This window comes from Cervus elaphus, chromosome 31 (assembly GCF_910594005.1).
Source record: "Cervus elaphus chromosome 31, mCerEla1.1, whole genome shotgun sequence".
Classification (NCBI taxonomy): Eukaryota; Metazoa; Chordata; class Mammalia; order Artiodactyla; family Cervidae; genus Cervus; species Cervus elaphus.
Genome location: NC_057845.1, coordinates 2,969,062 through 2,995,011, shown reverse-complemented (window position 1 = coordinate 2,995,011; position 25,950 = coordinate 2,969,062). Strand labels below are relative to the sequence as shown.

Below are 25,950 nucleotides of genomic sequence, written 5' to 3'. Positions count from 1 at the left end.
GGGAACCGTGGACACGGGAGGGCTGCCTATCCAGCTCTGAGGCGGGATCTCTGCCATTGGCCATGCAAGGTGGGTTTGATTGCTGGGCCCCAAAATACCTGAGGCCATCGGGCTTCCTGCAGAGGACCCTGGAGGAGTTTGTGGGAGTGTGCAGGCGCGTCTTGGAGCGGAGAGTCGGCTCCCATCCGGCTGGCTGCAGCTGTTCCTCTCTGACTGTGTTGTCTCCAGCCCAACAGAGGAGAGTCCTGACCAGCCCTTTGACCACACTGTTCTTGGGGGAGCACTGTTCTTCGTGGCTGCCCGTGGCCTCCCACATCAAACTGTCTTCTGACCCTCACCTCCTCAGATCAGCAACTCTTTAATTCAGCCTGGTGGACTATAGTCCATGGGGTTGCAAAGAGTTGGGCACGACTGAGCAACTAAACAGCAAGTCCTCCCTGGGATGTTGGGAACACCGTCCATCATTACTCACTGATTTTCTCTGGATACCTAGGATGGAGTTGACCACATTAGCTGTTTGACCCCCGGATCCCTCCCATGTTTCAACAGGGACAGGAACACTTTCCTGCACATGAGATGAAAATTCTATTCTTGCCTGGAGAACTCCATGGACAGAGAAACCAGGTGGGCTCTACTGTCCATGGGATCACAGAGAGACATGATCGAGCAAGTAACACTTTTCACTCTCATCTTCTTGGTTGAAAACCAGTTGTCAGAAAGGGGACAGAGTACTTCCAGTTTATTGCCTCTTCCTGTATCTTCCCTCCACCCTTGAACTGTTGTTTTTTAGTAGTTAATTTGTTTTGGCTGCACTAGGCCTTCGTTGCTGTGGGCAGGCTTCCTCTGGGTGCAACGAGCGGGGCTGCTGGTTGTTGGAGAGCACAGTCCCAGGTGCGTGGGCTTCAGCAGTTGCGCCTCATGGGCTCAGTAGTTGTAGCACACGAGCTGAGTTGCTCTGAAGCATGTGGGATCTTCCTGGACCAGGGATCGAACCCATGTCCCCCGCATTGCCAGGTGGATCCTCATCCATTGTCCGACCAGGGAAGTCCCCCCCAGTTGTTTTTTCATGACCTTTACATGGAGTAAGGAAAAATGCTTCCTTTCCAGAATGTGTTTACCCTTTAGGCCCTTATGGAATTTTCTAGAAAGAGGGTAGAGACCCTGAAGGTGGGGATTCAGGTGGCAGGTGCATGACCTGTTCTGGTGGGAGGGTCATCATCCGTTTGTCAGGTGGGGTGGGCAGCAGTCCCTCACAGGCCGTGGGAGCAGGAGTGACTTCAGTGGCAGGTGGGGGTGGCTGGTGCTCACGTGTCCATCCAGCCCACCCTTGGAAAGGTCTTTGGCCGGAAGCAAAAAGCACTGAAAGGAAATTTGACAAAATGCTCCTGTGCAAATTCTAAATGGAGTTAAGTGTGCAAAGAGTAAGTGGGAGCAGGTTCCAGCCTGAAGACCTGCTGACCTTTGTAGCGACATTTGAACCTTTACACCTAGGGCTATGTGGTGGGCCCAGGCCAGGACTCAGCAGAATTACCAACATCCTCCAGTGTTGCAGACAGGCTCCAGGGCAGACAAGATTTTTCAGAACATGTCAGAGGCACCACCAATGCTTTTCTTTTGAGAGTGACCATCATCGTAGGCGCTCAGAAACGTTGCATTTCGAAGAGCGGACCTACGAATCTGGGTTATCCAAGTGCTTGGATCTTCACTGGAAACAAAAAGACACTCTGATCTCTCAAACTGCCTAATTGGATTTTATCAGAAATTTATATATACAAAAATTTCCCCGTAGGCTGAGAACTCTGCTGAGAAACCTTAGCCCAGAGTGTAATTGGCCTGAGAGAATGATCAGCATTGGAAAATAAAACTGCATACGATAAAGCGTCCTAATTATCGCAGTGGTGTCAGTTATTCACCCGTAATGCCTGTGTGTTTATCCCATCATCTCGTCTGGTAATGACCGTGACTAGGACGATACTCCCTTGGTGTTGCCCAGTAATGGGCGGTGGAGATGGCGTATCTTTGCCTTAATTTTTGCTGGCACATCCTGGTGGCATTGAAGCACATTAAAGTAATAAAATCAGGAAGGCGTCCTAGTCACCCCCGCCATGTTCCCGTAACCCCCTCATTTACAACAAACCGAGACAGATTTAAGGTGAGGCAACACTGGACATGCAAATCCTCTTTTTGGGCAGTCGTGGCGACTGGCTGATTCTGCTAAAATGCCTGACAGCCTTCAGACCAGCACCCGAGCTGGGTCGAACAATTCAGTTTGAAGGTCACGTGGGTGGGAAATGTACAAAGGCGACTTTCATCACTACCTTCTGGACTGTGGGCATTGTGCCTTGCGGACCATCATTCCACCTTCCAGGTTCTGTGTTAATTCCCAGTTCCAGTTCTGGGAAGGAACCTGTTAAGAAGGTGACGTTTTTACCTGGCTGGATGACACAGGCCATTTTTAGGTTTTAAAAGATGAGTTGCTCCTCCCTCCCTTTTTGTTTCTCCTTAAGAAGGAGCTACCAGGGTTCAGGAAAAGCTGAGAACAATTTCAAGGGAAAACACTGGCTTGAGTTTGAAACCATGAAAGAGACAGAGCAGTGAGGCAGAGAGACCCGTGCAGGGTAGCTGTTCCCCAGATGCCGCAGAAAGCAGCGGGTCCCAGGCACAGAGCTCTTGGGCAAAGCCAGGACGCCCTGGCTCCTCGGGGATCTTGCCCCATTCAGCATAGTTATAAGAGGATTCCAGAGGTTAGAGACACAAGAGAGAAGGAGAAACAAAATGGCCTGACTCTGCAGAACTTACCCCAGGCTTGACTGAGCTTAGTGTAACCACTATAAAAATAAAGAGGTTTAGAAGCTGTGGAACAAGTTAGGACTGGCCAAAATACGTGCCTTTGTGTCCTTGAACTTTCATCTCCTCCTTCGCCCCCTTTTCTGGCGTGACTCTGCCCAAACCTGCGGTGGTTAAGACAGCCCCGTGATTTAGGAGGGGTCCCCAGCAACAAGCTACTTGGAGTTTTATGTGACTGAGCTCTGCGCTGATGCTTGCTCCAGGACACAGCTGAGAGGAGACTGGGCCATGAGGCTGTGGGTCCCCACCCCACCCCCGGCAGGGTGTGGCCTCAGGCAGCCACAGGGCCATCTGCAGGGGTCCCAACTGTCACATCCCTAATCTGTCACAGACACCAGGCTGTTCAGTCGCTCAGTCGTGTCTGACTCTTTGCTACTCCAAGGATTGCAGCACGCCAGGCTTCCCTGTCCTTCACTATCTCCTAGAGTTTGCTCATACTCATGTCCAATGAGTTAGTGATGCCATACAACCATCTCATCCTCTGTTGTCCCCTTCTCTTCCTGCCTTCAATCTTTCCCAGCATCAGGGTCTTTTCCAATGAATTGGCTCTTTGCATCAGGTGGCCAAAGTATTGGAGCTTCAGCTTCAGCATCAGTCCTTCCAGTGACTATTCAGGGTTGATTTCCTTTAGGATGGACTGGCGTGATCTCCTTGCAGTCCAAGTCCAAGGGACTCTCAAACATCTTCTCTAGCATGACAGTTCGAAAGCTTCAATTCTTCAGCGCTCAGCCTTCTTTTTGGTCCAACTCTCACATCCATACATGACTATTGGAAATACCAGGTGGACCTGCCCATAAATGCTAGAAGGGGGAAGGGAGAGCTGGAGGAGTTGGAGGGGGTGAAGCCAGTGCCCTGCGCTTAGGGGACTCTGAGGTCACTTATCTGAGTCTATTGGTGCCTCTTCATGTATATTAAGTTCACCCATTGTCTTTACAATTATGCAACTGGATTTATCAGCTAGAAGTTCTTGCAAGAACCTTCTCATCAACAGATCATCCGTTGGGGTGTGATTCAAACCATTCTGTCTTATGCGTTAACCGTAACACTGGGCCAGTCTTATCTCTTGTCCAAGGTGGGGCTGAGGCCCTGGATTGCCAGCATTATGTTACCTTGGCAAACTTAAAAATTCAGATCTCTGGACCCCATACAATACCCACTGAATCTGACTCTATTTTTTTAAATGAATACTTTTGCTTCTTTTTTTTTTATTGGAGTAAAACATGCAGTAAAGGAAACAAACCTTAATTAAGACTGTCAAGGTGAGTATACCCACCATGTTGCCATCACCCAACTCAAGCTATAGAGTATTTCCACCACCCTAAGGGCTCCTTCCACCCTTTCCAGAAAATACCCAGCTGCCAAAGGCAGCTCTTCTTCTGACTCCCATCACCCAGTTTTCCTGTGTTTGAACTTCACCTACACTGGCCTCTCCTAAAGGACTCTCGAGTCTGGTTTCTTTCCCTCCGCATTCCGTGTGTGAGATTTATCCACATTGTGGTTTGTAGTAATAGCTGTTTTTTTCCACTGTGGTGTGAGTGTGTGGTGTGGTGTGGGGTAGTATATGAGCATGCATGATAAGTTGCTTCAGTTGTGTCTGACCCTTTGTGACTCCATGGACTGTAGCCCACAAGGCTCTTGTCCATGGGATTCTCCAGACAAGGAGACTGGAGTGGGTTGCTGTGCCCTCCTCAGGGGATCTTCCCAACCCAGGGATCAAAGCCACATCTCTCACATCTCCTGCATTGGCAGGCAGGTTCTTTACCACTAGTGCCATCTGGGAAGCCCGTATATGAGTATGTGAGTGAAGTTGTTCAGTCATGTCTGACTCTTTGCGACCCCATGGACTGTAGCCCACCAGGCTCCTCCATCCATGGAATTTTCTAGGCAAGAGTACTGGAGTGGGTTGCCATATGAATATACTACCATTTATTTATTCATTCTACTCTTGGTGGTGTCTGAGTTGTTTCCACATTTTGGCTATGACACTAAAGCTGCTAAGAATATTCATTAAGTGCTTTTTGTGCCCCTAACACTCATTTCTCTTGGGAGTGGAATTGCTATGTCATAGCATAAATGCATGTTTATTTTGGATAAATAATTGCCAAACAGTTTTCCAGAGTGGTTGCACCAATTTGCACTCTCACCAACAGTGGACGGGGAGTCTGCTGCTCCACATTCCTGTCCACACTTGATACTGTCTGAGCTTTTCATTTTAGCCATTCTGGTATGTGTGTCATTGAATCTATTGTGGTTGTAACTTGCGTTGCCCTGTTGGCTAACGATGTTAAGAACCTTTTCACATGCTTGTTGGCCATCTGGGCTTCGTCTTTGTGAAGAGGCTGATCGAGTCTTTTTTAAAACTGAGTTTGGGGTCTCTTGTCAACTCTTCATTTGTAGGAACAGCTTGTTATGAACAACCTCTCGAGGTGACTTAAGAAGTTCATGCCTGAGAACCACCTCTGAAGAATTTCTTAAGATGTTCAATTTTCTTGAGGCATCTTTTTTCCTTTCTTCAATTCTCAAACCAGCAGTTGACTTTCTCCCTTTCTGTTATTCAGGTTATAGATTCAGTGCTTTCCTCTCAATTCCCTTTGGACTGCAGGTGGCATAAATGGACTTCCTGGCTTAAACATGGCTATTTCTGTCATTGGAGCCCAGCTGAGTCTCCTGGTCTTTCCGGCAGCATTTTGTTAGTGCTATAACCTTGTTGGTTGGAGAAAGATGGGAAGAGAAAGAAGAGTTTGGGAACTGCCCCAGGAGGACAAAGTCTACGGTTCCCCTCTCTTCTCTAACATCTGCCTTTCTTTTCTTCTGGAAGACCACAGAAGGGAGGATGTCTGCTCAGTGTTCTGTGTCTGCGTCCGGGTACATGTGTGTAGATGTGACCCACTCAGGTTATCAGGGAGACGTTGTTTCCACCTGTTTTCCTACCCTTCATATCAACTGAACAATCTGCCGTCTAAGTACAAATGCTCCCCAGTGGAGGAGGGGACCTAAACATTTTACAGTGTCCCGGGGTCCTAGAACTCATAGGAACCAGCCCTCATTCCAGAGATGGAAACTAAAGTAGAGAATGCTGGGGATCATGTCCCAGTGGGAGAGCCTGCTGATCTTTTTTTTACAAATGGTCATCCTGGCAAGAGAGGTGTGTCTCTTCTAAAGAGGATCAAGAGATGGAGGGAGGGGAAGAGTATGTCTTTTTTTTTGCCTTTAGTAATAAAGGGGGTTCCCTCTGGCTGCTCTTTTCCCTCTGAGAACTGCTATTTAGAGGCCCTGAGTGGCAGGAAGTGGTGAGGAGGTGGAAGGAAGGCAGAAAGCTCAGCCAGTGTGTGTGTCCTCCCCGCCCACACCTCCCAGTTGGAGGCTGGGGGAAGGGACCTCAGAAGGCTACTTATAGTATCATCACTGTTAACAAACATTCACCATGATTTTGTGTGCGTGCAGAGTCTGGCATTTGTAATTGTGAGACTGGTTCTGATGAAGATCTCCTCTTCCATTTGCAGGCAGGCTGTGATGGTGAGAGTATTGGAAATTGCCCATTTTCTCAGCGTCTCTTTATGATTCTCTGGCTAAAGGGCGTTATATTTAATGTGACAACAGTGGACTTGAAAAGGTAAGACCAGGTTTCTGCAGTATTGAAATAACTATTCTCAGTTCCCTATATACACAGGCACACAGAGAGACACCCAGGCAGACACATACAGACACACAGACATACAGACACAGGCGCATACACAGACCCAAATACAGCCAAAGACACACACATAAACACACTCAGACAGACACACAGAGACAGACACACACAGAGGCACCCAGAGACACAGACACACAGGCGTGCACACCCACACAGAGATGGAGACACACACACAGACACACAGACATAGGCACATACACAGACCCAAATACAGACACAGACACACACATACACACACCCAGACAGAGACACACAGAGACAGACACACACACAGATGGAGACACAGAGACAGATACACACAGAGGCACCCAGAGACACAGACACACAGGCGTGCACACCCACACAGATGGAGACACACACACAGACACACAGACACAGGCACATACACAGACCCAAATATAGACAGAAACACACAGACACACACATACACACACTCAGAGACACACAGAGACAGACACGCACAAAGGCACCCAGAGACACAGACACACAGGCGTGCACGCACACACAGATGGAGACACAGACACACAGACATACAGACACAGGCACATACACAGACACAACACACAGAGAGAGACACGCACAGAGGCACACAGACACAGGTGCACACGCACACACGAACAGATGGAGACATACAGACACAGGCACAAACACACACACACACACACACACACAGACGGAGACACACAGGTACACGCATGCACACTCCTGGGACCCATGGGCCCTGTCCCAGGCATGTCCACCCTGGGTTAGGACCCTGGGTTGGAGCGGGTGTACGTGGGCCACAAAGTAATTACAGGATGGGGTCAGAGGTAACCCGAAAGGAGGAGGAGGAGGGGAACCAGGAGGAACCTGCCCACCCCATGGTTGGTCAGCTATGACCCTCTCTGGAGCCTGCCTGAGCCCCACTCCTGGCTGATAACACTGGGGAGGGTTAACTTTCAGCCCATCTCCAGATAAAGGAAAGGAAAGTGCGGCCACACTTTCCTTGCCATTAGGACAGTTTGTAAACTTCCAGTTGCCTTTGAAGTTCTCAAGGGTGGTTTCTTTTCCACTGGTGTGTGTATGTGTGGGGGGGGGCATGGTTAAGCCTTGGCAATGATCCCAACCTTGGCACTGCCCTTCCCCCCTGCCCAGGAAACCCGTGGACCTGCAGAACTTGGCTCCTGGCACCAACCCACCTTTCATGACTTTTGATGGTGAAGTCAAGACAGATGTGAATAAGATCGAGGAGTTCTTAGAGGAGAAACTGGCTCCCCCAAGGTGGGCCTCGTCAAAACCAGTGTTGGCAACTTGGTTGTCACTTTTCCCTGTTCACAGACAGTTCAAAGCTCTGGTGCTGTGTGTTGGTTTTCTGAGGCCGTGGCGCTTACCTCCTGAGCTGTACCTGTGGGGTGCCACAGGAAACACAGCAAGATTAGAAACCCTGAGTCTAGGTGACTGGGGTTTCTCTACTCTGCCATTTGGCAATTAGGGTTTGATGGCAGGGAGTGGGCCGATGTCATGTGGGTGGCCCGTTTTGATGGCCCATTGGGAATGTGTGTTACATGCAACATCGCAGCAGGCTGGGCCTGCGAGGGAGCCTTCTAGTTCATCATCTTTATTTCAGTAGGGAGAGAACCGAGACCAGCAAGGCCAGGGGGCCCTCCATCCTAGGATGAGAATAGTCCACCCAGTGCTTTACTCCTGGCTGGTGTTGCTCCCAACTTTGTAGATGGAAATATTAGGAAAACATTTAAGGAGCAGTTTTCATTTTTATATCTGCACAGAGAAAGGCATTTCTTCCCCTCCTGCTTTGTATTCTGACTCAAACATTGCTGATGTGTGATATTTTCACTTTGAACTTTTCAAGGTACCCTAAGCTGGGAACCCAACACCCTGAATCTAACTCTGCCGGAAATGATGTGTTTGCCAAGTTCTCAGCATTTATAAAAAACACCAAGAAGGATGCAAATGAGAGTGAGTCCCTCCCATCTTCCTGTTTTCTGTTTTCTCCATGAACCTCTATTCCACCTCTGGTGTGGCTTCTTATAAGATCTGGGGAGTTCTGACTCACTGCACAGCGGGGAGGGACCTGGGTATAGAAATAAGGGAAAAATATCTCCCACCCTGAGCCTGCACATGGGTTTCAGGGACTGAGTGCTTTTCTAGAGATTGTCCAGAAAAGGATATTTTTAGGAGAAAACCATCACCATCAGTGATTCCTTGCTGTCCCATGGAATTCAGGGTGAATGAACCTTCTATTGGTGCTTCTTTCATTATATGATTTCCATAAAGTTTTTTTTTAATTTTTAATTTTTTAAAAAATGTTTTGGTCACATGGTGTGGTATGTGGGATCTTAGTTCCTTGACCCTGCATTGGAAATGCAGAGTCTTCTTTAGTTTATTTATTTTTAGTTGGAATGTAATTGCTTTACCATATTGTGTTGGTTTCTGCCATACATCAACATGAATCAGCCATAGGTATACACCTGTCCCCTCCCTCAGAGCCTCCCACCTCCCACCCCATCCCACCTGGAAAGCACAGAATCTTAACTGTTCAGTTCAGTTCTGTCGCTCAGTCGTGTCTGACTCTTTGCAATCCCATGGACCGAAGCATGCCAGGCCTCCCTGTCCATCACCAACTCCTGGAGTTTACCCAAACTCATGTCCATTGAGTCGGTGATTCCCACCATGAAAGTTTCTCCATATAGATTTTTGAATAAATGAATGAGTTCTAGAAGCAGCAGTGTTGTGTAGAGAGCAGAATTATTTTCCAGGGAGAAGTGAATCTTTTATTTAGATCTCATAAACCCACCTGTCTCCTTCCTGACTCTCTGACACTCACTGGCCGTGTCTCATGATATCTAGAGAGAGGAGGGCAGGAGGAGAATGGGATGACAGAAGATGAGATGATTGGATGGCATCATTAACCCAATGGACATGAGTCTGAGCAAGCTCTGGGAGTTGGTGAAGGACAGGGAAGCCTGGCTTGCTGCAGTTCACGGGGTCGCAAAGAGTTGGACACGACTGAGTGACTGAACAACAACAAAGACAGAGGAGACGTGGACTTCCATGGCTCATCTTAGTTGTTTTCTGCCTTCCTATTTTAGTTTATGAAAGGAACCTGTTAAAGGCCCTGAAGAAGTTGGATAGTTATCTGAACAGCCCCTTGCCTGATGAGATAGATGCCTACAGCACCGAGGAAGCTGCTATTTCTGGAAGGAAGTTCCTGGATGGCAATGAGCTCACGCTGGCTGACTGCAACCTCTTACCCAAGCTCCACATTATTAAGGTTTGTCCTTCCTCATACCTCGGGTGCTGAATACATGAATGGGGCTTTGTTTCATTTTGTTTTGATCTGTGTTTTGTTTTTTTTTTTTTTTGCCAAGGCAATCTGAAACACGGGCTCTTAAATTTAAAAGTCTAGCTTGTTTCTGTTCGCAGCATCCAAGCTGCAAGTTTAAGATCTGTGGATGCTATTCTCAGGTGTTCCTCAGAGGTTCTCATGAATCATCTGAGAGCTTGGCTCTCATCCTTCCATCCTCACAGCTTCTTTTTTCCAGTCCTAACCCCCACAGCCTAAAGACAAGCTCTGTGAAAGCAACTTGAGGGAATACATTGATTATAACTGGTATTTCACACTCCAGGCTTGGAGATGGTATGTGGAATCTGCGAGGATTAAAATGTGAACTCGGGAAATTCCCTGGTGGTGGCCAGTGGCTGGGACTCAGCGCTTTCACCGGGGTGGCCTGGGTTCAGTCCCTGGGTGAGGAACTAAGAACCTGCAAGCTGAGCAGTGCAGTCCAAAAACAAAAACATCAACCAAAAATCTGAGCCAACCTTGAAAATAAAATGTGAACTCAGTCAGTTGTTGGTGATGGGAAGAGTAAGCCTAACCCTGGGATAAGGGAGGAGGTTGGCTGTTAACACAGACCCCTTACAGCTGGTGAGCAGCTGCCAGCTCCTTGGCTGGACCACATGCAGCAGCCTGTTTTCCCGGGTGATCGAACACGAAATAAGAGTTGCTGGTCATGTATAATTAGGGTTTAAAGATTCCCTAGACCAGTGGTTCTCCAACATTAGTAGGCATAAGAATTGTGCCTACTAATTTAGAAATGTGCCTGCTCAGGGGATCCAGTTGTGTCAGACTCTTTGTGACCCCATGGACTATAGCCCCCCAGACTCCTTTGTCCATGGGATTTTCCCAACAAGTTTACTGGAGTGGGTTACCATGCCCTCCTCCAGGGGATCTTCCTGACCCGGGGACTGAACCCACATCTCCTGCATTGCAGGAGGATTCTTTACCACTGAGTCACCAGGGAAGCCCTTTTAGAAATGTAAACCCGTCAGTTCAGCCCCTGACTTACTAAAATCAGAATTTCTGGGGGTGACTCTGACATTCAGAAGCAGATGACCCCACCCTTGGTCTCCGTAGTTATGGCTGCTCTCCAAAGTGCCCCAGTCTGGCTGTTACTCACAGCTGTTAGTTGCTGTATCATTATCACTGTTGCTATGCCCTTGTTCTGGGGCATCCTTATTATTCAGATCATACCAGGTCCAGAACTAGGTCCTTAGTATAAAGATAGGGAGATGGGAGAGAAGACATAGGGAAATACGAGTCAATGACCTTGTATTCTAATAATGCGTTTATTTGGCATTTTAGTTCAGTTTAGTTGCTCAGCTGTGTCTGACTCTTTGCGACCCCATGGACTGCAGGTTCATGGGGTCGCAAAGAGTCGGACACGACTGAGCAACAGGGGTTGCAAAGAGTCTGACATGACTGAGCGACTGAACTGAACTGAACTGGACTGCAACATGTCAGGCTTCCCTGTCCATCACCAACTCCTGGAGCTTACTCAAACTCATGTCCATCAAATCAGTGATGCCATCCAACCATCTCATCCTCTCTTGTCCCCTTCTCCTCCAGCCTTCAATTTTTCTCAGCATCAGGGTCTTTTCCAAGGAATTGGCTCTTCGAATCAGGTGGCCAAAGTATTGGAGTTTCAGCTTCAGCATCAGTCCTTCCAATGAATATTCAGGACTGATCTCTTTTAGGATGGACTGGTTGGATCTCCTTGCAGTCCATGGGACTCTCAAGAGTCTTCTTCAACACCACAGTTCAAAAGCATCAATTCCCACAGTCTGTGGCTGGCTGTCCTGTGGGTGACTGGCCACCCCATTACTTCAGTCATTATTTGCCTTTCTCTTCCTTCCCGACTCCATTCCCAGCCTTGCCCCATTCATCTTCTTTCTTCTCTCTTCCCTGATGTGTTCAAGGGGCACCAACCTGAAAGCTAAGCCTTGAGGATGCTGCTGATCCTCCAAGTGAATTTTCTTTTTAATAACTCTGCCAGTGTTCTGACATGTACAATTTCATGATGGCAACTCTCAATCCTTCAAACCCGCCACATTGGTGATTATCCAAACCAGACATTTGAGAGCCATTTTCCAACAGGTTATTTATGTTGTTGTGTCTGGTTTAGTCCTTTTATTAAACATATTCTCATCATTGCTCTGACTAATGTAACATCACAGAAGCACATGGAGTTTAGGGAAGGCAAGAAAAAGACACACATATGTACACACACGCATATATACACAGACCAGTTGCCACTTGTTTAGCTCCTATAAAAAAAGACTGTTTAAAATGTCAGTAGAGGGGATAAACTTCAGAGTAAAATAAAGTAGTCCACGGCTCGAATAGAAGACCTAACTGCAAAATCTTCAAAGCCACTTAGCACTCAAAATACCCAGCAGCTTAATAATCTTCCAGAATGGAACAGTTCTGCAAGGCAATGAGAATCAATCTACAGGAATTTATGGTAAGACAGGGAGAGAATAGAGGGCTTTATAATCTATTCCCATCCTGAAACCAGCAAAAACATTCTGAAAGTCTAAAGCATTATCTCCACCTTTATTTCTTTTTGGCTGCATTGGGTAGCACCTGAGACCTTGGTTCCCCATCCAAGGATTGAATCTGTACCCCCTGAATTGGAAGCTCAGAGTCTTAGCCACTGGACCACCAGGGAAGTCCCTCTCCACCTTTTGTAAAATTAGAAAATGATGGACCACCAACTCAAAGACTTAGACACTAGCTTCTCTAGATCTTCAGCAAGGTTCGGATGTCTGTAAAAGTAAATAATACAGCCTTGAAGTGCCCAACTCAAGCTTCTTTATTTGAGGACAGAGCACCGAGTGAGCCAAGAGAGGCAGGGACCAGCTCTACGGAGATGAGATCTCTGTGGAGGCAGAGCTGAAGGTGAAACTGTTCAGAGGTGTCACCTGTGTGTTCTGCCACTGTCCCCTGACCCAAAGCAACAGGGAGGGGAGATGGAGGGGAGCAGAGAAGGAAAGAGGCATTCTGCTTTGTGACTGCTGAGCAGAGAAAAGAAATAAGCTTGCAATCACTCTGAAGACAGACTGTAGATGACCTCAGCATCACTTTTAGCCACGGCAACCTCCTCCTAATCTGTGAGCTTCAGAGTAGAGGAGGCACTAACCCTGACTTTGACCTTGACCCTCATGTGTCTCTGGGGCAGAGTATAGAGCAGTGTTTGAAGAGCAGGTGAAAAATGTTAGAGTGTTAGTCGCTCAGTTGTGTGTGATTCTGCGACCCATGAACTCTAGCCCACCAGGCTCCTCCGTCCATGGAATACTCCAGGCAAGAATACTGGAGTGGGCTGTCATTTCCTTCTCCAGGAGATCTTCCTGACCAGGAGTTGAACCTGGGTCTTCTGCATTGCAGGCTGTTTCTGTAGCATTTGAGCCACCAGGGAAGCCCCTTGATGAGCAGGTGTTTGAGGATAAATATCCAAATTGGTCTGCCTGTTGCCTGGCCTTCCTCCCATTGCTCTCCACCTTGTTTTTACGCAAATAGTAGGTCCAACGGATCTGCCCATTAAAGGATGGTTAGTAACCAAAAGGAATCCAACTGGGACCTCTATGTGGATAGGAAAGGGGGAAGGGTTAAATAGAAGAAAAGAGAAAAAGGCAGATGAGAAACACCTCTCTGGTTAAGATTGCTCCAGTAACCAAAGAACTTTTCGGACAGATACTTCTCTACAGCCTCAAAGAAATGAAAGAGAACATGAACCCTTCCCTGATGGCTTAGTGGGTAAAAAACCTACCTGCAATGCAGAAGACACAGGAGATGTGGGTTTGATCCTTGAGTTGGGAAGATGCCCTGGAGTAGGAAATAACAACCCATTCTAGTATTCTTGGGTGAAAAATCCCATAGACAGAGAAGCCTGGCGGGCTACAGTCCATGGGGTCTCAAAAGCGTTGGACATGACTAAGCTACTCAGCATAGCACGTGAACCTTTGGAGAAAGCGCTCAAAGACAAGTCCCAAAGTGTCAAAAAATATAATCTCGCAAAGAGGATGAAAATGAAACTGGTAGAACTGAAAAAAACCTTAAAGACAAAACAATTTCAGAAATTGTTTAGAAGTTGTATTACGAGTAGCAAGAGGTGGAAAATGACATTGCAGAAATCCATCAAAGATTTGGAAGACAGCCCGAGGAAATGATCTCAAATCGAATGGAGAAGAAGCGAGAGGTAAAGGTGTACCTAATCAGGAAAAAGAACAGGAAAGAAAAAAAGAGGGAAAAGAAGACTCAAAGGTAAAGCGTTTTGAGTTAAAGGCTGACCTGAACATTTACTTTAAGCAGCAATCCATGGTTAGAAAAATGCTGTCCTGAACAGCCAACACACTGTGATACAGCTTGCAAATTATATTTGAACTTTGATGATAAAAAAAAAACCCTTTGAGTGCCCAGATGATAATGATAACAGTAATAATCATAAAAGGTAAGTCCACCTACACAACGAAGAAATTCAGAATAGCCTCGTATATCTCTAAAGTGAGGTGAAAGTGTTAGTAGCTCAGTCATGTTTGACTCTTTGCAGCCCCCTGTCAGGCTACTCTGGAATTCCCCAGGCAAGAATACTGGAGTGGCGCTGACATAAATCAAAGCAAGATCCTCTATGACCCACCTCCTAGAGTAACAGAAATAAAAAGAAAAGTAAACAAGTGGGATCTTACCAAACTTAAAAGCTTTTGCACAGCAAAGGAAGCTATAAGCAAGGTGAAAAGACAACCCTCAGAATGGGAGAAACTGATAGCAAATGAAACAACTGACAAAGGATTAATTTCCAAAATATACAAGCAGCTCATACAACTCAATACCAGAGAAACAAACAAGCCAGTCAAAAAGTGGGAAAAAGACCTAAACAGACATTTCTCCAAAGAAGACATACAGATAGCTAACAAACACATGGAAAGATGCTCAATATTGCTCATTATCAGAGAAATGCTAATCAAAACTACAATGAGCTATCACATCACACAGGTCAGAATGGCCATCATCAAAAAGTCTACAAACAATAAATGCTGGAGAGGGTGTGGAGAAAAGGGAACACTCTTGTACTGCTGGTCGGAATATAAACTGCTATAGCCACTATGGAAGATGGTATGGAGATTCCTTAAAAAACTAGGAATAAAAGCACCATATGACCCAGTAATCCCACTCCTATACATACACCCTGAGGAAACCAAAATTGAAAAAGACACATGTATCCCTTTGTTCATTGCAGCACTATTTACAATACCTAGAACATGAAAACAACCTAGATGTCCATTGATAGATGAATGGATAAAGAAGTTGTGGTACATATACATGATGGAATATTACTCAGCCATAAAAAGGAATGCATTTGAGTCCATTCTAATGAGGTGGATGAACCTAGAACCTATTATACAGAGTGAAGTAAGTCAGAAAGAGAAAGATAAATATTGTTTTCTAATGCATATATACGGAATCCTGGTACTGAAGAATTTATTTACAGGGCAGTAATGGAGAAACAGACATAGATTTATGGACATGGGGAGAGGGGAGGAAAGGGTGAGATGTATGGAGAGAGTACGTGGAAACTCACATCACCACATGTGAAACAGATGGCCAATGGGAATTTGCTGTATGTCTCAGAAAACTCAAACAGGGGCTCTGGATCCACCTAGAGGAGCGGGCTGGGGCAGGAGACAGGAGGGAGGTTCAGAAGGGAGGGGACATATGCATACCTATGGCATGAAATTAAAAGACGCTTACTCCTTGGAAGGAAAGTTGTGACCAACCTAGACAGCATATTAAAAAGCAGAGACATTACTTTCCCAACATACGTCTGTCTAGTCAAAGCTATGGTTTTTCCAGTAGTCATGTATGGATGTGAGAGTTGGAGTATAAAGAAAGCCGAGAGCCAAAGAATCGATGCTTTTGAACTGTGGTGTTGGAGAAGACTCTTGAGAGTCCCTTGGACTGCAAGGATATCCAACCAGTCCATCTTAAAGGAAATCAGTCCTGAGTATTCATTGGAAGGACTGATGTTGAAGCTGAAACTCCAATACTTTGGCCACTTGATGCAAAGAGCTGACTCATTTGAAAAGACCCTGCTGCTGGGAAAGATTGAAGGCAGGAGGACAAGGGGATGATAGAGGATGAGATGGTTAGATGGCATCACCGACTCAATGGACATGAGTTTGGGTAAACTCTGGGAGCTGGTGATGGACAGGGAGGCCTGGCATGCTGCGATTCATGGGGTCGCAAAGAGTCGGACATGACTGAGCGACTGAACTAAACTGATGGCTGATTCATGTTGAGGTTTGACCGAAATCAACAAAATTCTGTAAGCAATTATCCTTTGATAAAAAAATAAATTAATTGTTAATTAAAAAAGGAAAAGAATACTGGAGTGGGTTGCCATTCCCTTCTCTGTGGGATCCTAGGATCACATTAAAAGCCAGAAAATAGTGGTTTAATAGTTAAAGGATTGGGGACTTCCCTGGTGGCTTAGTGGTTAAGAAGCTGCCTTCCAATGCAGGGGACGCAGGTTCGATGCCTGGTTGGGGAACTAAGAGCCCATATGCTTTGGAGCAACTAAGCCCATGCACCCCAACTAGATAAGCCTGTGTGTTGCAGCGAAGACCCAGCAGAGCCAATAGTTAAAGGATTAAAGGAAAGGGAGTGTGATGTAAGAATTTTATATCCAAGTAAATTGTTGCTTTTACCTAGACTTCTGGTCTTGATGGAATAAGCACCCCTGAGCCATTTTGTAAAAATAAAATTTCTATATGATGACATAATAAAAAAAGATAATAAAATAAGAATCCAGGAACAGAGAAGGTGTTGTGGTATAAAAGGATTAGTGATAGACATAGGATTTCTTTAGATCTGAAACCAGAACTAAAGCTCAAGAGCAGTGAGAATTATAGCTACAAGACTGAATCAGATATAGTAAACTTCTATTTTCACACTATTGGAAGGAGGATAATAGATCAGAAATGAAAATAAGTGTAAGTATACTAATTTCCTTGCTTATTATCAGGAGTAAGTAGAGATCAGTCAAAGAATAGTTAATAATCAAGAAATAAAGAATTCCTATTATTTAAAGTTATATAGGAAACCACTGGACCCACTCCAATATTCTTGCCTGGGAAATCCCATGAACAGAGGAGCCTGGCAGGTTATAGTCCGTGGAGCCACAAAAGAGTCGGACATGACTTAGTCACTAAACAACCACCACCTCTGGAAGAGTTAAAACAGACCATAAACCTTCCAAACCACCAGAGAGGGAAACACACACATACACAAATGCAAAAATCTTTACAGGAAGTTGGAAAACGAAGTATAACATTAATAAGATATGATATAAAACAAGTTTACATTTATGAGAGGCACATATGTAATAAATTTACCCAGAATGTTTGGGTAAAGCAAAAGCAGGCAAATGCAAATAAAAGAAAAGCAGGAGTCTTGACATTAATCTCTAGTAAGATTGAATTCAAGTGAAAGATATTAATTTAGGAGGTTCTTTGAAAAGTTTTGTGGTCCTGTCTTGCTGCATCATTAGCTCCCTGCTTCCAAAATCTGAGAAATAAGTCATGAAGATCTAATTGGCGACAAATTCTATGCTCATGTCATCCAAACATCCTAGGGGCCAATGCAATGGGAGATATTAGTCCTTCCAAGTATTGTTGTTCAGTTGCTCAGTAGTGTCTGACTCTTTGGGGCCCCATGGACTGCAGAACGCCAGGCTTCCCTGTCTAACACCAACTCCCAGAGCTTGCTCAAATGCATGTCCATTGAGTAGGTGATGCCATCCAACCATCTCATCCTCTGTCATCCCCTTTTCCTCCCGCCTTCAATCTTTCCCAGCTTCAAGGTCTTTTCCATTGAGTCGGCTCTTTGCATCATGTGGTCAGAGTATTGGAACTTTAGTATCAGTCCTCCCAATGAATATTTGGGGTTCATTTCCTTTAGGATTGACTGGTTTGATCTTGCAGTCCAAGGGACTCTCAAGAAGAGTCTTCTCCAGCACCGTAGTTCAAAAGCATCAGTTCTTTGGTGCTCAGCCTTCTTTATGGTCCAATTCTCACATCCATACAGGACTACTGGAAAAACCATAGCTTTGACTGTATGCACATTTGTTGGCAAAGTGATGTCTCTGCTTTTTAGTAAACTGTCTAGGTTTGTCATAGCTTTCCAAGTATTTGTCCCCCCAAATTTGGATCTAAGTTAGACCCAAGTCCTAATTCCCAGTATCTCAAAGCTGACCTTATTTAGAAATAGAGTTTTTGCAGATGTAATTAGTTAAGGTGAGGTCATGTTAGTTGATTAGGAGCAGGAGAGTGGGCCCCTAATCCAACATGACAGAGGTTCCTATAAAAGGGAGTTTGGATCCAGAGACTCCAACACAGGGAAAATGCCAGGTGAAGACTGGATCTGTACTCCCATGAGCCAGAGACAGAGAGACACCTGGAACGGATCCTTCCCTGGAGGCTTCAGAGGGAACCCGGCCCTGCTGACACCATGATCTTGGACTCTGGGCCTCCAGGACCGTGGGAGAAGACTTTTTTGTTGTTTCAAGCCACCCACGGTTGTAGTGCTTTGTTAAGGCAACCAGGGAACCCATACCATCTGCAAAGAGGATACACCCTCCTTTGTGATGAATTCCCAGTGACACCCTCCAGCCAGAGGAGACGTCTCACACCACTGTGTTTTCGTGATATCCATTGTCAGCTACCCCATCCTTACATCCACTGTTTCCTTGAGGATAAGGATTTTTCAGTTCATGAATCTGCCCTCTGCACATGGTAGACCCACAGTGAAATGATCCTCTTGGGCAGAATGATGGAAATCCACAGGTGTAACTAACATACATGGGTTCTTGGGGTTTCAGGAGGTGAGGCTCAGCAAATAGGAAAAAGAGAGGGCATTACAAAGTGATCCTGGCACAATCTAAACTGAAAATCCATCCCGAACCTTTGAAAGTGAAAGTGTTAGTTGCTTAGTCATGTCCAAATCTCTGAGATCCCATGGATTGTCTCCTCTGTTTGTGGGATTCTCTAGGCAAGAATAATGGAGTGAGTTGCCATTTCCTTCTCCAGGGGATCTTCCTGACCCAGGGATTGAACCCGGGTTTCATGCATTGCAGGCAGACTCTTTACCATCTCAGCCATCTGAATCTTTAGGCACCAAATAACTCAGCAGCAGAACACAGGGAGAGAAAACTACTAGAAGCACAAAGAGAAAGCCACCAGATTACAGAGCAAGCTCAGAGCTTTCCTGGTGGCTCAGATGCTAAAGAATCTGCCCGCTAGTGCAGGAGATTTGGGTTCAGTCCCTGGGTCAGGAAGATCCCCTGAAGAAGGAAATGGTGACCCACTCCAGTATTCTTGCCAGGGAAGTCTCATGGACAGAGGAGCCTGGTGGGCTACAGTCCATGCGGTCATGAAAGAGCTGGACAAGACTGAGCGACTGGACAACAGAGCAGCTTCGAGCCAGCAGGTCATGAGGGCCATCTGTGATGAACGGGTGGGCACAGTTGTGTAGCATCTCTGTTTTGAGTCCCACGCTCAGTGTACCCCCTGCAAACTCATCCTGCAATTTGGGCAGCTTGAAAGGCTGTAGATGCCACGGGAACTTGAGAAAGAATATAGTACACGCCTCAGAAGAATGGATTGTCTGATATAACTGCCTACGTTTGTGGGTTTTCCCTTTCTGACTGTTTCCTCTTCGTTTTTAGATCGTGGCCAAGAGATACAGAGATTTTGAATTTCCTTCTGAAATGACTGGCATCTGGAGGTACTTGAACAATGCGTATGCTCGGGATGAATTCACAAACACATGTCCTGCCGACCAGGAGATTGAACACGCGTATTCAGATGTTGCCAAAAGAATGAAGTGAAGCTGGGCTGTTTTCTGTCTCATTTCTCAGCTGTGTGAGCTAGACTATGAAAAGAATGTCTCCTTTGTGTTTCCCTCCCAGTAACCATTCTTTGCAAAATAATGCCCATACTTTAGCAATGTGGATACCATAGCATGATCCACTCAACAGGAAATGATTCCTAGCCTTGTAATTTGTCAGCTCACTTGTGTATCTGAATAATACCAGTATCTGTTGTTATATACTCCAATTGTCTGGTTTATGTTCATTTATATCTTTGGCATTCTGGGACCTTCTAATCCATTATATTTAGGGCATGTGTTTTGCAGTTTACGTTTCAAAGAAAATAAGGTTTGGATTCAAACCTTATTTATTATTAACCTCCTTTATTTTTTAAAAAATGTGTTTTTCTCTGATAGTTTTCATAATCATGCATAACCTATTTTTCTGCTCTAAAATGGTAGTTCAACTTTTTTAAAACAAAATAATTTTTATAATTACAAAGTGATACTTGCTTATTTTAATATTTGAAACAAAGTCAGAAGTAATAAAAAAAAAAGACAAAAGTCACCTAGAATTTCACCACACTTAGATAACTACTGATAGAGTATTGCTGAGTATCTTCCAAGTCTTCAGACTCTTTCACACACGCATTCACACCACATATAATTTCCTGCCTCTGTGGTATTGTGTTAGTTTATTTTCAAGGACTGGTGAAGGGAGCGCCCCCACCCCCCACTTGGTAATACCTTGATGGTCAGCCCTAGAGGACCTAAAACAGAGATACGGCACCACGGACCTCAAGAGGGCGCTTTGTGGCCAAGTTTCAGAGGGATGGAGAACCTCAGGGTCCACAGAGATGTGAGGACCTGAGAAGACCAGCGGGGACCAGAAGCAGTGGGAGGGTGGCAGGGACCGGAAACTGTGGGAGCTTCAGCATTGGTCCTTCCAATGAATGTTCAGGGTTGACTTCCTTTAGGATTGACTGGTTATCGTTTAGTTAAATTAGAAATTATCTGTATTAGGATTGTGACACGCAAAGACATTTTAACAGAGTCTTAAAGAGGTCTGAAAAAACGCATGTGACCTGTCCTTGCCCAGGTGGCTGACATACAAGTCTTGCAGATGACTCCATTTTTAAGTGTAGTTGGAAATCTGTTGGTTCCTGGCAGCCTTCCCCTCCCAGGGACCCCAAGAGCAGGCCCCTCTTTGCAGGCCCCTCAAAAGCTGTTCTTGTGCTGGCAGGTGAGAAGTATCCCAGGGTTGTTCACCTGCCTTAAAGTCTTCTGCAGGCATAGATTTTTGAAACAAAATGCATTTGTTCTTCCAAATACACCATATGTGTGTGTTAGTTGCTCAGTCGTGTCCAACTCTGTGACCCCATGGACTATAGGCAACCAGCCTCCTCTGTCCGTGGAATTCTCCAGGCAAGGATACTGGAGTGGGTTGCAATTCCCTTCTCCAGGGGATCTTCCCCACCCAGGGGTCAAACACAGGTCTCCTGCATTGCAGGCAGACTCTACCATCTGAGTTACCAGGAATGCAAATACAAGTCGTGAGAGCAGCCCTCCTTTGAGGCTGATCCTGGGAAGGTTCTTGGGCTAAGGAGATTCTGTTTTTGGTTTTAGTTGCCCAAGAGGCTGGACAATTCAGAAAAAATTAGCTTTACTTCTGAACACAGAATCTCCAAGTGTAGGCTGAAAAAGAATATGAGTGCCACAAAGGTGTACTTTCTGAGCATGGTCTAGCAAACAAGGATGCAACCTGTTTAGCCCAGGAATGAACCTTCTGAGACCAGAGGTCTCAACAGGTTACCTGTGAACTACAGGACTCTCCCCAGGAATTGAGTATATGCCCAAGCCCCCACAGACAGACACAAATGCACATACTACATAGATGCACACTCATCTACACACACACACATATGTTCACACACACTGACAGCATGGTCACAGAACTCTCTCACACCTGTTCAAATGTTAGGAGAAACACACTGACTGAAACCACCCCCCTTGACCAGGTACCACAGTAACCATCTGCTTGAGATATTTTATGAGAGGACGTCCTGGTGAGGAACACAGAACTAATAAGCCACCACCAATCGGAAGCATTCAGGCAAGGTCAAAAGGAAATGCCACATGTCTGACCACCTCCCCGAATCCTTTTCACTGGCGTCCACCTTGGCTGAGCAATGTGTGCGCCACCAGGAAGGACTCTGAGTCAGAATGATTGGCCAGAGACAACCCGGAAACTAATCCCATCACCCTGAAACCCGAGACTGCAAGCCTTGTGGCAGAGCAGGTTGTGGTTCCCTTAGCCTGCTGCTCTCACTGGAGCACCCCTTCCCAATAAAATCTCTTGCTTAGTCAGCACATGTGTTCTCCTTGGACAATTCACTTCTGAGTGTTAGACTCAGAAATGCAAATGAAAGCCCACTCTCATGCCCTGAAAGGGATCCCCCTTCCTGCAACACAAATACACGAACACATTCACACACATCCCCATAGACACACGCAAGCATACTAACTCATTCAATACAGTCACACACACTCACTCATGTACCCACATATGTGCGTGCGCATGCACACACACACACACAACCTGTAAGGTGAGGTCCAGGTTCCTTCCTTCCCTGACCCAGATAACTGACCAGAAACACACTTTTGCCAACATTCCACCCAGGTCTCCTTCCCCACCTCCAGTGGTTCACTATTAGGCTTTGGAAAAAACTCCCAATCTTTCTTTTACGGTTAAGAGAACCAACGTGTGCATCGTCCTAAGAACATGTAATTCACAAAACCCTGACTACTTAAGGTGGATTAGTTAGAGGATGTTTGTTCACATTATAGTTCTGAATTCTTCCTGGAAGCCTATGGAACTGACACAAAAACCGAGTCTAGCCGCAGCTGGGGCTTCCCTGGTAACTCAGACACTAAAGAATCTGCCTGCAATGCGGGAGACTTGAGTTCGATCCCTGGGTTGGAAAGATCTCCTGAAGAAGGGAATGACTACCCACTTTAGTATTCTGGCCTGAAGAATTCCATGGACAGAGGAGCCTGGCCGGCCACAATCCATGGGGTCACAAAGAGTCGGACATGACTGAGTGACTTTGATACACACTAAATGCCCAGGTTGAGGTTTGTGACCTGCGGGGAGGCCCAGAGCCTAGACCTGCTGCTGAGCCCTGGGCAGTGTTGTCCCATACGGCTGTTTCTGGCCATGTGCGCGTGTGCTAAGTTGTGTCCAACTCTGCCACCCTAAGACTGCAGCTCGCCAGGCTCCTCTGTCCATGGAATTCTCCAGGCAAGAATACTGGGGTGGTTGCCATGCCCTCCTCCAGGGGATCTTCCCGACCCTGGCATCACACCTGTGTCTCTTTTGACTCCTGCCTTGGCAGGCAGGTTCTTTACTACTAGTGCCCCTTGGGAAGCCCTCTTTCTGGTCATACCATATGCCAAAGTATTTGAAAGGTACATAGGAGTCTCTGAAACACTTGCACATAATTTCCCGACAGTGTGGACTACACTTAAAAGATGCAGAAGAATCACACAGGTTATTCTACCAAGGTTATTTGCTTCTTGTTTTTAAAATCTTTGACAAGGTGGAGGTGTAGAGGCCTGTTTGTGGGGTTCCTTTTCCTATTGATCTTGGGCTCTCAAGACTGGAGACAAGAGGAAGGAGAAATGGATTAGGGAGGTGCGTAGAATTCTAAGAGAGACAGCAGCAGGATCTGTCTTGCCTCCAGGATAATTGTTCAACTTTTGTTTGTAGCTCACTGGTCCCAAAAGAGAGTGCTGTTTGAAAGAAAATTTTAGGGTTATTTGGTGGTGGTTCAGGTGTTGAGCAGGCCATTTTGGTGTGTATTTTGGCTTTTTTTTTTTCTCCTGGCTAACGCAAGGGAAAAAAGAATTTGTTGTATTGGGTGTGATACCAGAATACACAGAAATTAAAAAGAAGAAAAAATGTGTCTTGCTTTTATAAACTGTGCAGTGATAATGACAAATAGAACAGCACTAGAAAGATGCCTAAGAACACGTGTAATAGGAAGCAAATGAGTGAGTGGGCAAAGTGCACACTTACCAGGTTCCTGAGGCGACGCTACATGAGTGATGTCATAGAGTGACCAAGTGCATTTGGGTAGCATTTTACAAAGCCTGGGCCAGTTTGTGGTTCCATAAGTCATGGGTGTGCGTTGGAAATTGAGGTGGATATGGTGACCACAGCGAGGTGGCTGCCACCTTGCCTCATGGTCCTTGAGGGGCTTCACTGGATTCTCTTCCAGGTGGCGCTAGTGGTAAAGAACCCACCTGCCAACACAGGAGACATAAGAGACGTGAGTTCAATTCCTGGTTTGGGAAGATCCCTTGGAGGAGGGCATGGCAACCCAGTCCAGTGTTCTTGTCTAGGGAACCCCAGGGACAGAGGAGCCTGGGGAACTGTAGTCCGTGGGGTCGCAGAGTCCAGCACGACTTAGCACGCACACACGTGCTCTCACGAGTGGGGCATGCTGGCCACCGTGGTGACGTTGTTCTGTCAACTCTGGGGGCCTTGTACCCTCTGGATAGAGCGAGACACTCCTGTCAGAGAATCAGAGCTGGGCGGTAGCGATGCATGGATGGGATTGGGAAGCGGGGGGGTGGCTAAGGTTCGTCTGCCTCACGTCTCTCATCTGAAAACCAAGCGGTGGGCTTGACTGCTGGGTTTCAACCTTGATGGCATATTAGAATCAACTGAGTGGCCTTAATCACAATAAGTGCCCAAAGCATGCCTCAGATCAACTGAGTCTGAATCTCTGGGTTTGGGCTTGGACTTCGGTGTTTTCAAAACTCCCTTGGGAAGATTCTCTTATGCAACAGGGATTAACAGCCACAGGTCAGATGCACTCTGAAGTTATTTCCAGCATTAACTGTCAATGTTTGGGTCCTGGGTTACACGTCCTGGTGGGGGAGTGGGGTGAGGGGGGGGGAGGATGGAGGGGATTGCCCATACTCAATAGAGTAGCTTACACTCAGGGCAGTTGACTGAGCCAGCCACAGGAAAAGTGAAAATGAAAGTCCCTCAGTTGTGTCCAACTCTTTGTGACCCCATGGATTATACAATCCATGGAATTCTCCAGGCCAGAATACTGGAGTGGGTAGCCTTTCCCTTCTCCAGGGGATCTTCCCAACCCGGGGATCAAACCCAGGTTTCCTGCATTGCAGGTGGATTCTTTACCAGCTGAGCCACAGGGAAGCCAGTGTACTATTCACCCAGTGGTTGAATGGTGACCTCTCCAAACTGGTCCACTCAGGGTCTCAGAACTCGAACTTACTTGGAAATAGATTCTTTGTAGATATAATTACTTACATTACGATGAGGTCATATTGGATTAGGAAGAGCTTTAAATTGAAAGTGGCTAATGTTATTTTAAGAGGAGAAGATGCAGAAACATTCACAAAGGGAAGAGGCCGATCGCTGGAGACACCCAGAAGCCAGAAGAGGCAAGGAGGGGTCTCCCCAGAAACCCTTCAGAGGGAGCATGGCTCTGCCCACACCTTGATTTCAGATTTTCAGCCTCCAGAGAGGACATTTCCATCTGCTCTTCTGAGCCACCCACTTAGCAGTACTCTGACTGCTGCCACAGGAAACCTATCCACCTGGTGAGCTTTGGATCTCAGAATGGCTGAGCCATGTTGTCATGGCTTAGTGACTCTAGAGCTGATGGCACAGCTAAGCAGAGAGGCAGTTGGGCTTCTCAAGAGAGCTGATGCCACTCTCCCAGCTGAGGAAGAGAGCCAGGTACAGACAGTGCAGTGCAGTTCAGTCCCTCAGTCGTGACCAACTCTTTGCAATCCCATGGACTGCAGTACGCCAGGCTTCTCTGTCCATCACCAACTACTGGAGCTTGCTCAAACTCATGTCCATAGAGTCAGTGATGATACCCAACCATCTCATCTTCGTCATCCCCTTCTCCTGACCTCAATCTTTTCCCAGGGTCTTTTCCAATGAGTCAGCTCTTTGCATCAGGTGGCCAAAGTATTGGAGCTTCAGCTTCAGCATCAGTCCTTCCATTGAATATTCAGGACTGATCTCCTTTAGAATGGACTGGTTGGATATCTTTGCTGTCCAAGGGACTCTCAAGAGTCCAACACCACAGTTCAAAAGCATCAGTTCTTTGGCGCTCAGCTTTCTTTATAGTCCAACTCTCACATCCATACATGACTACTAGAA

General features: G+C 46.2%; 1 protein-coding gene across 2 annotated transcripts in view; it reads left to right on the top strand.

Annotated features, from left to right (window-relative positions):
* Positions 1-19,987, top strand: part of CLIC6 (chloride intracellular channel 6) — a 59,025-nt gene extending 39,038 nt beyond the window's left edge. For both annotated transcript variants that reach the window (XM_043893129.1, XM_043893128.1), the window contains exons 2-6: positions 6,351-6,460; positions 7,676-7,801; positions 8,391-8,497; positions 9,631-9,812; positions 19,600-19,987. In XM_043893129.1, the coding sequence (XP_043749064.1) occupies positions 6,405-6,460; positions 7,676-7,801; positions 8,391-8,497; positions 9,631-9,812; positions 19,600-19,761 (633 nt within the window). In that variant the 5' untranslated portion in view covers positions 6,351-6,404 and the 3' untranslated portion in view covers positions 19,762-19,987. The remainder of the gene's footprint in view (positions 1-6,350; positions 6,461-7,675; positions 7,802-8,390; positions 8,498-9,630; positions 9,813-19,599) is intronic.
* The last annotated feature ends 5,963 nt before the right edge of the window (positions 19,988-25,950 follow it).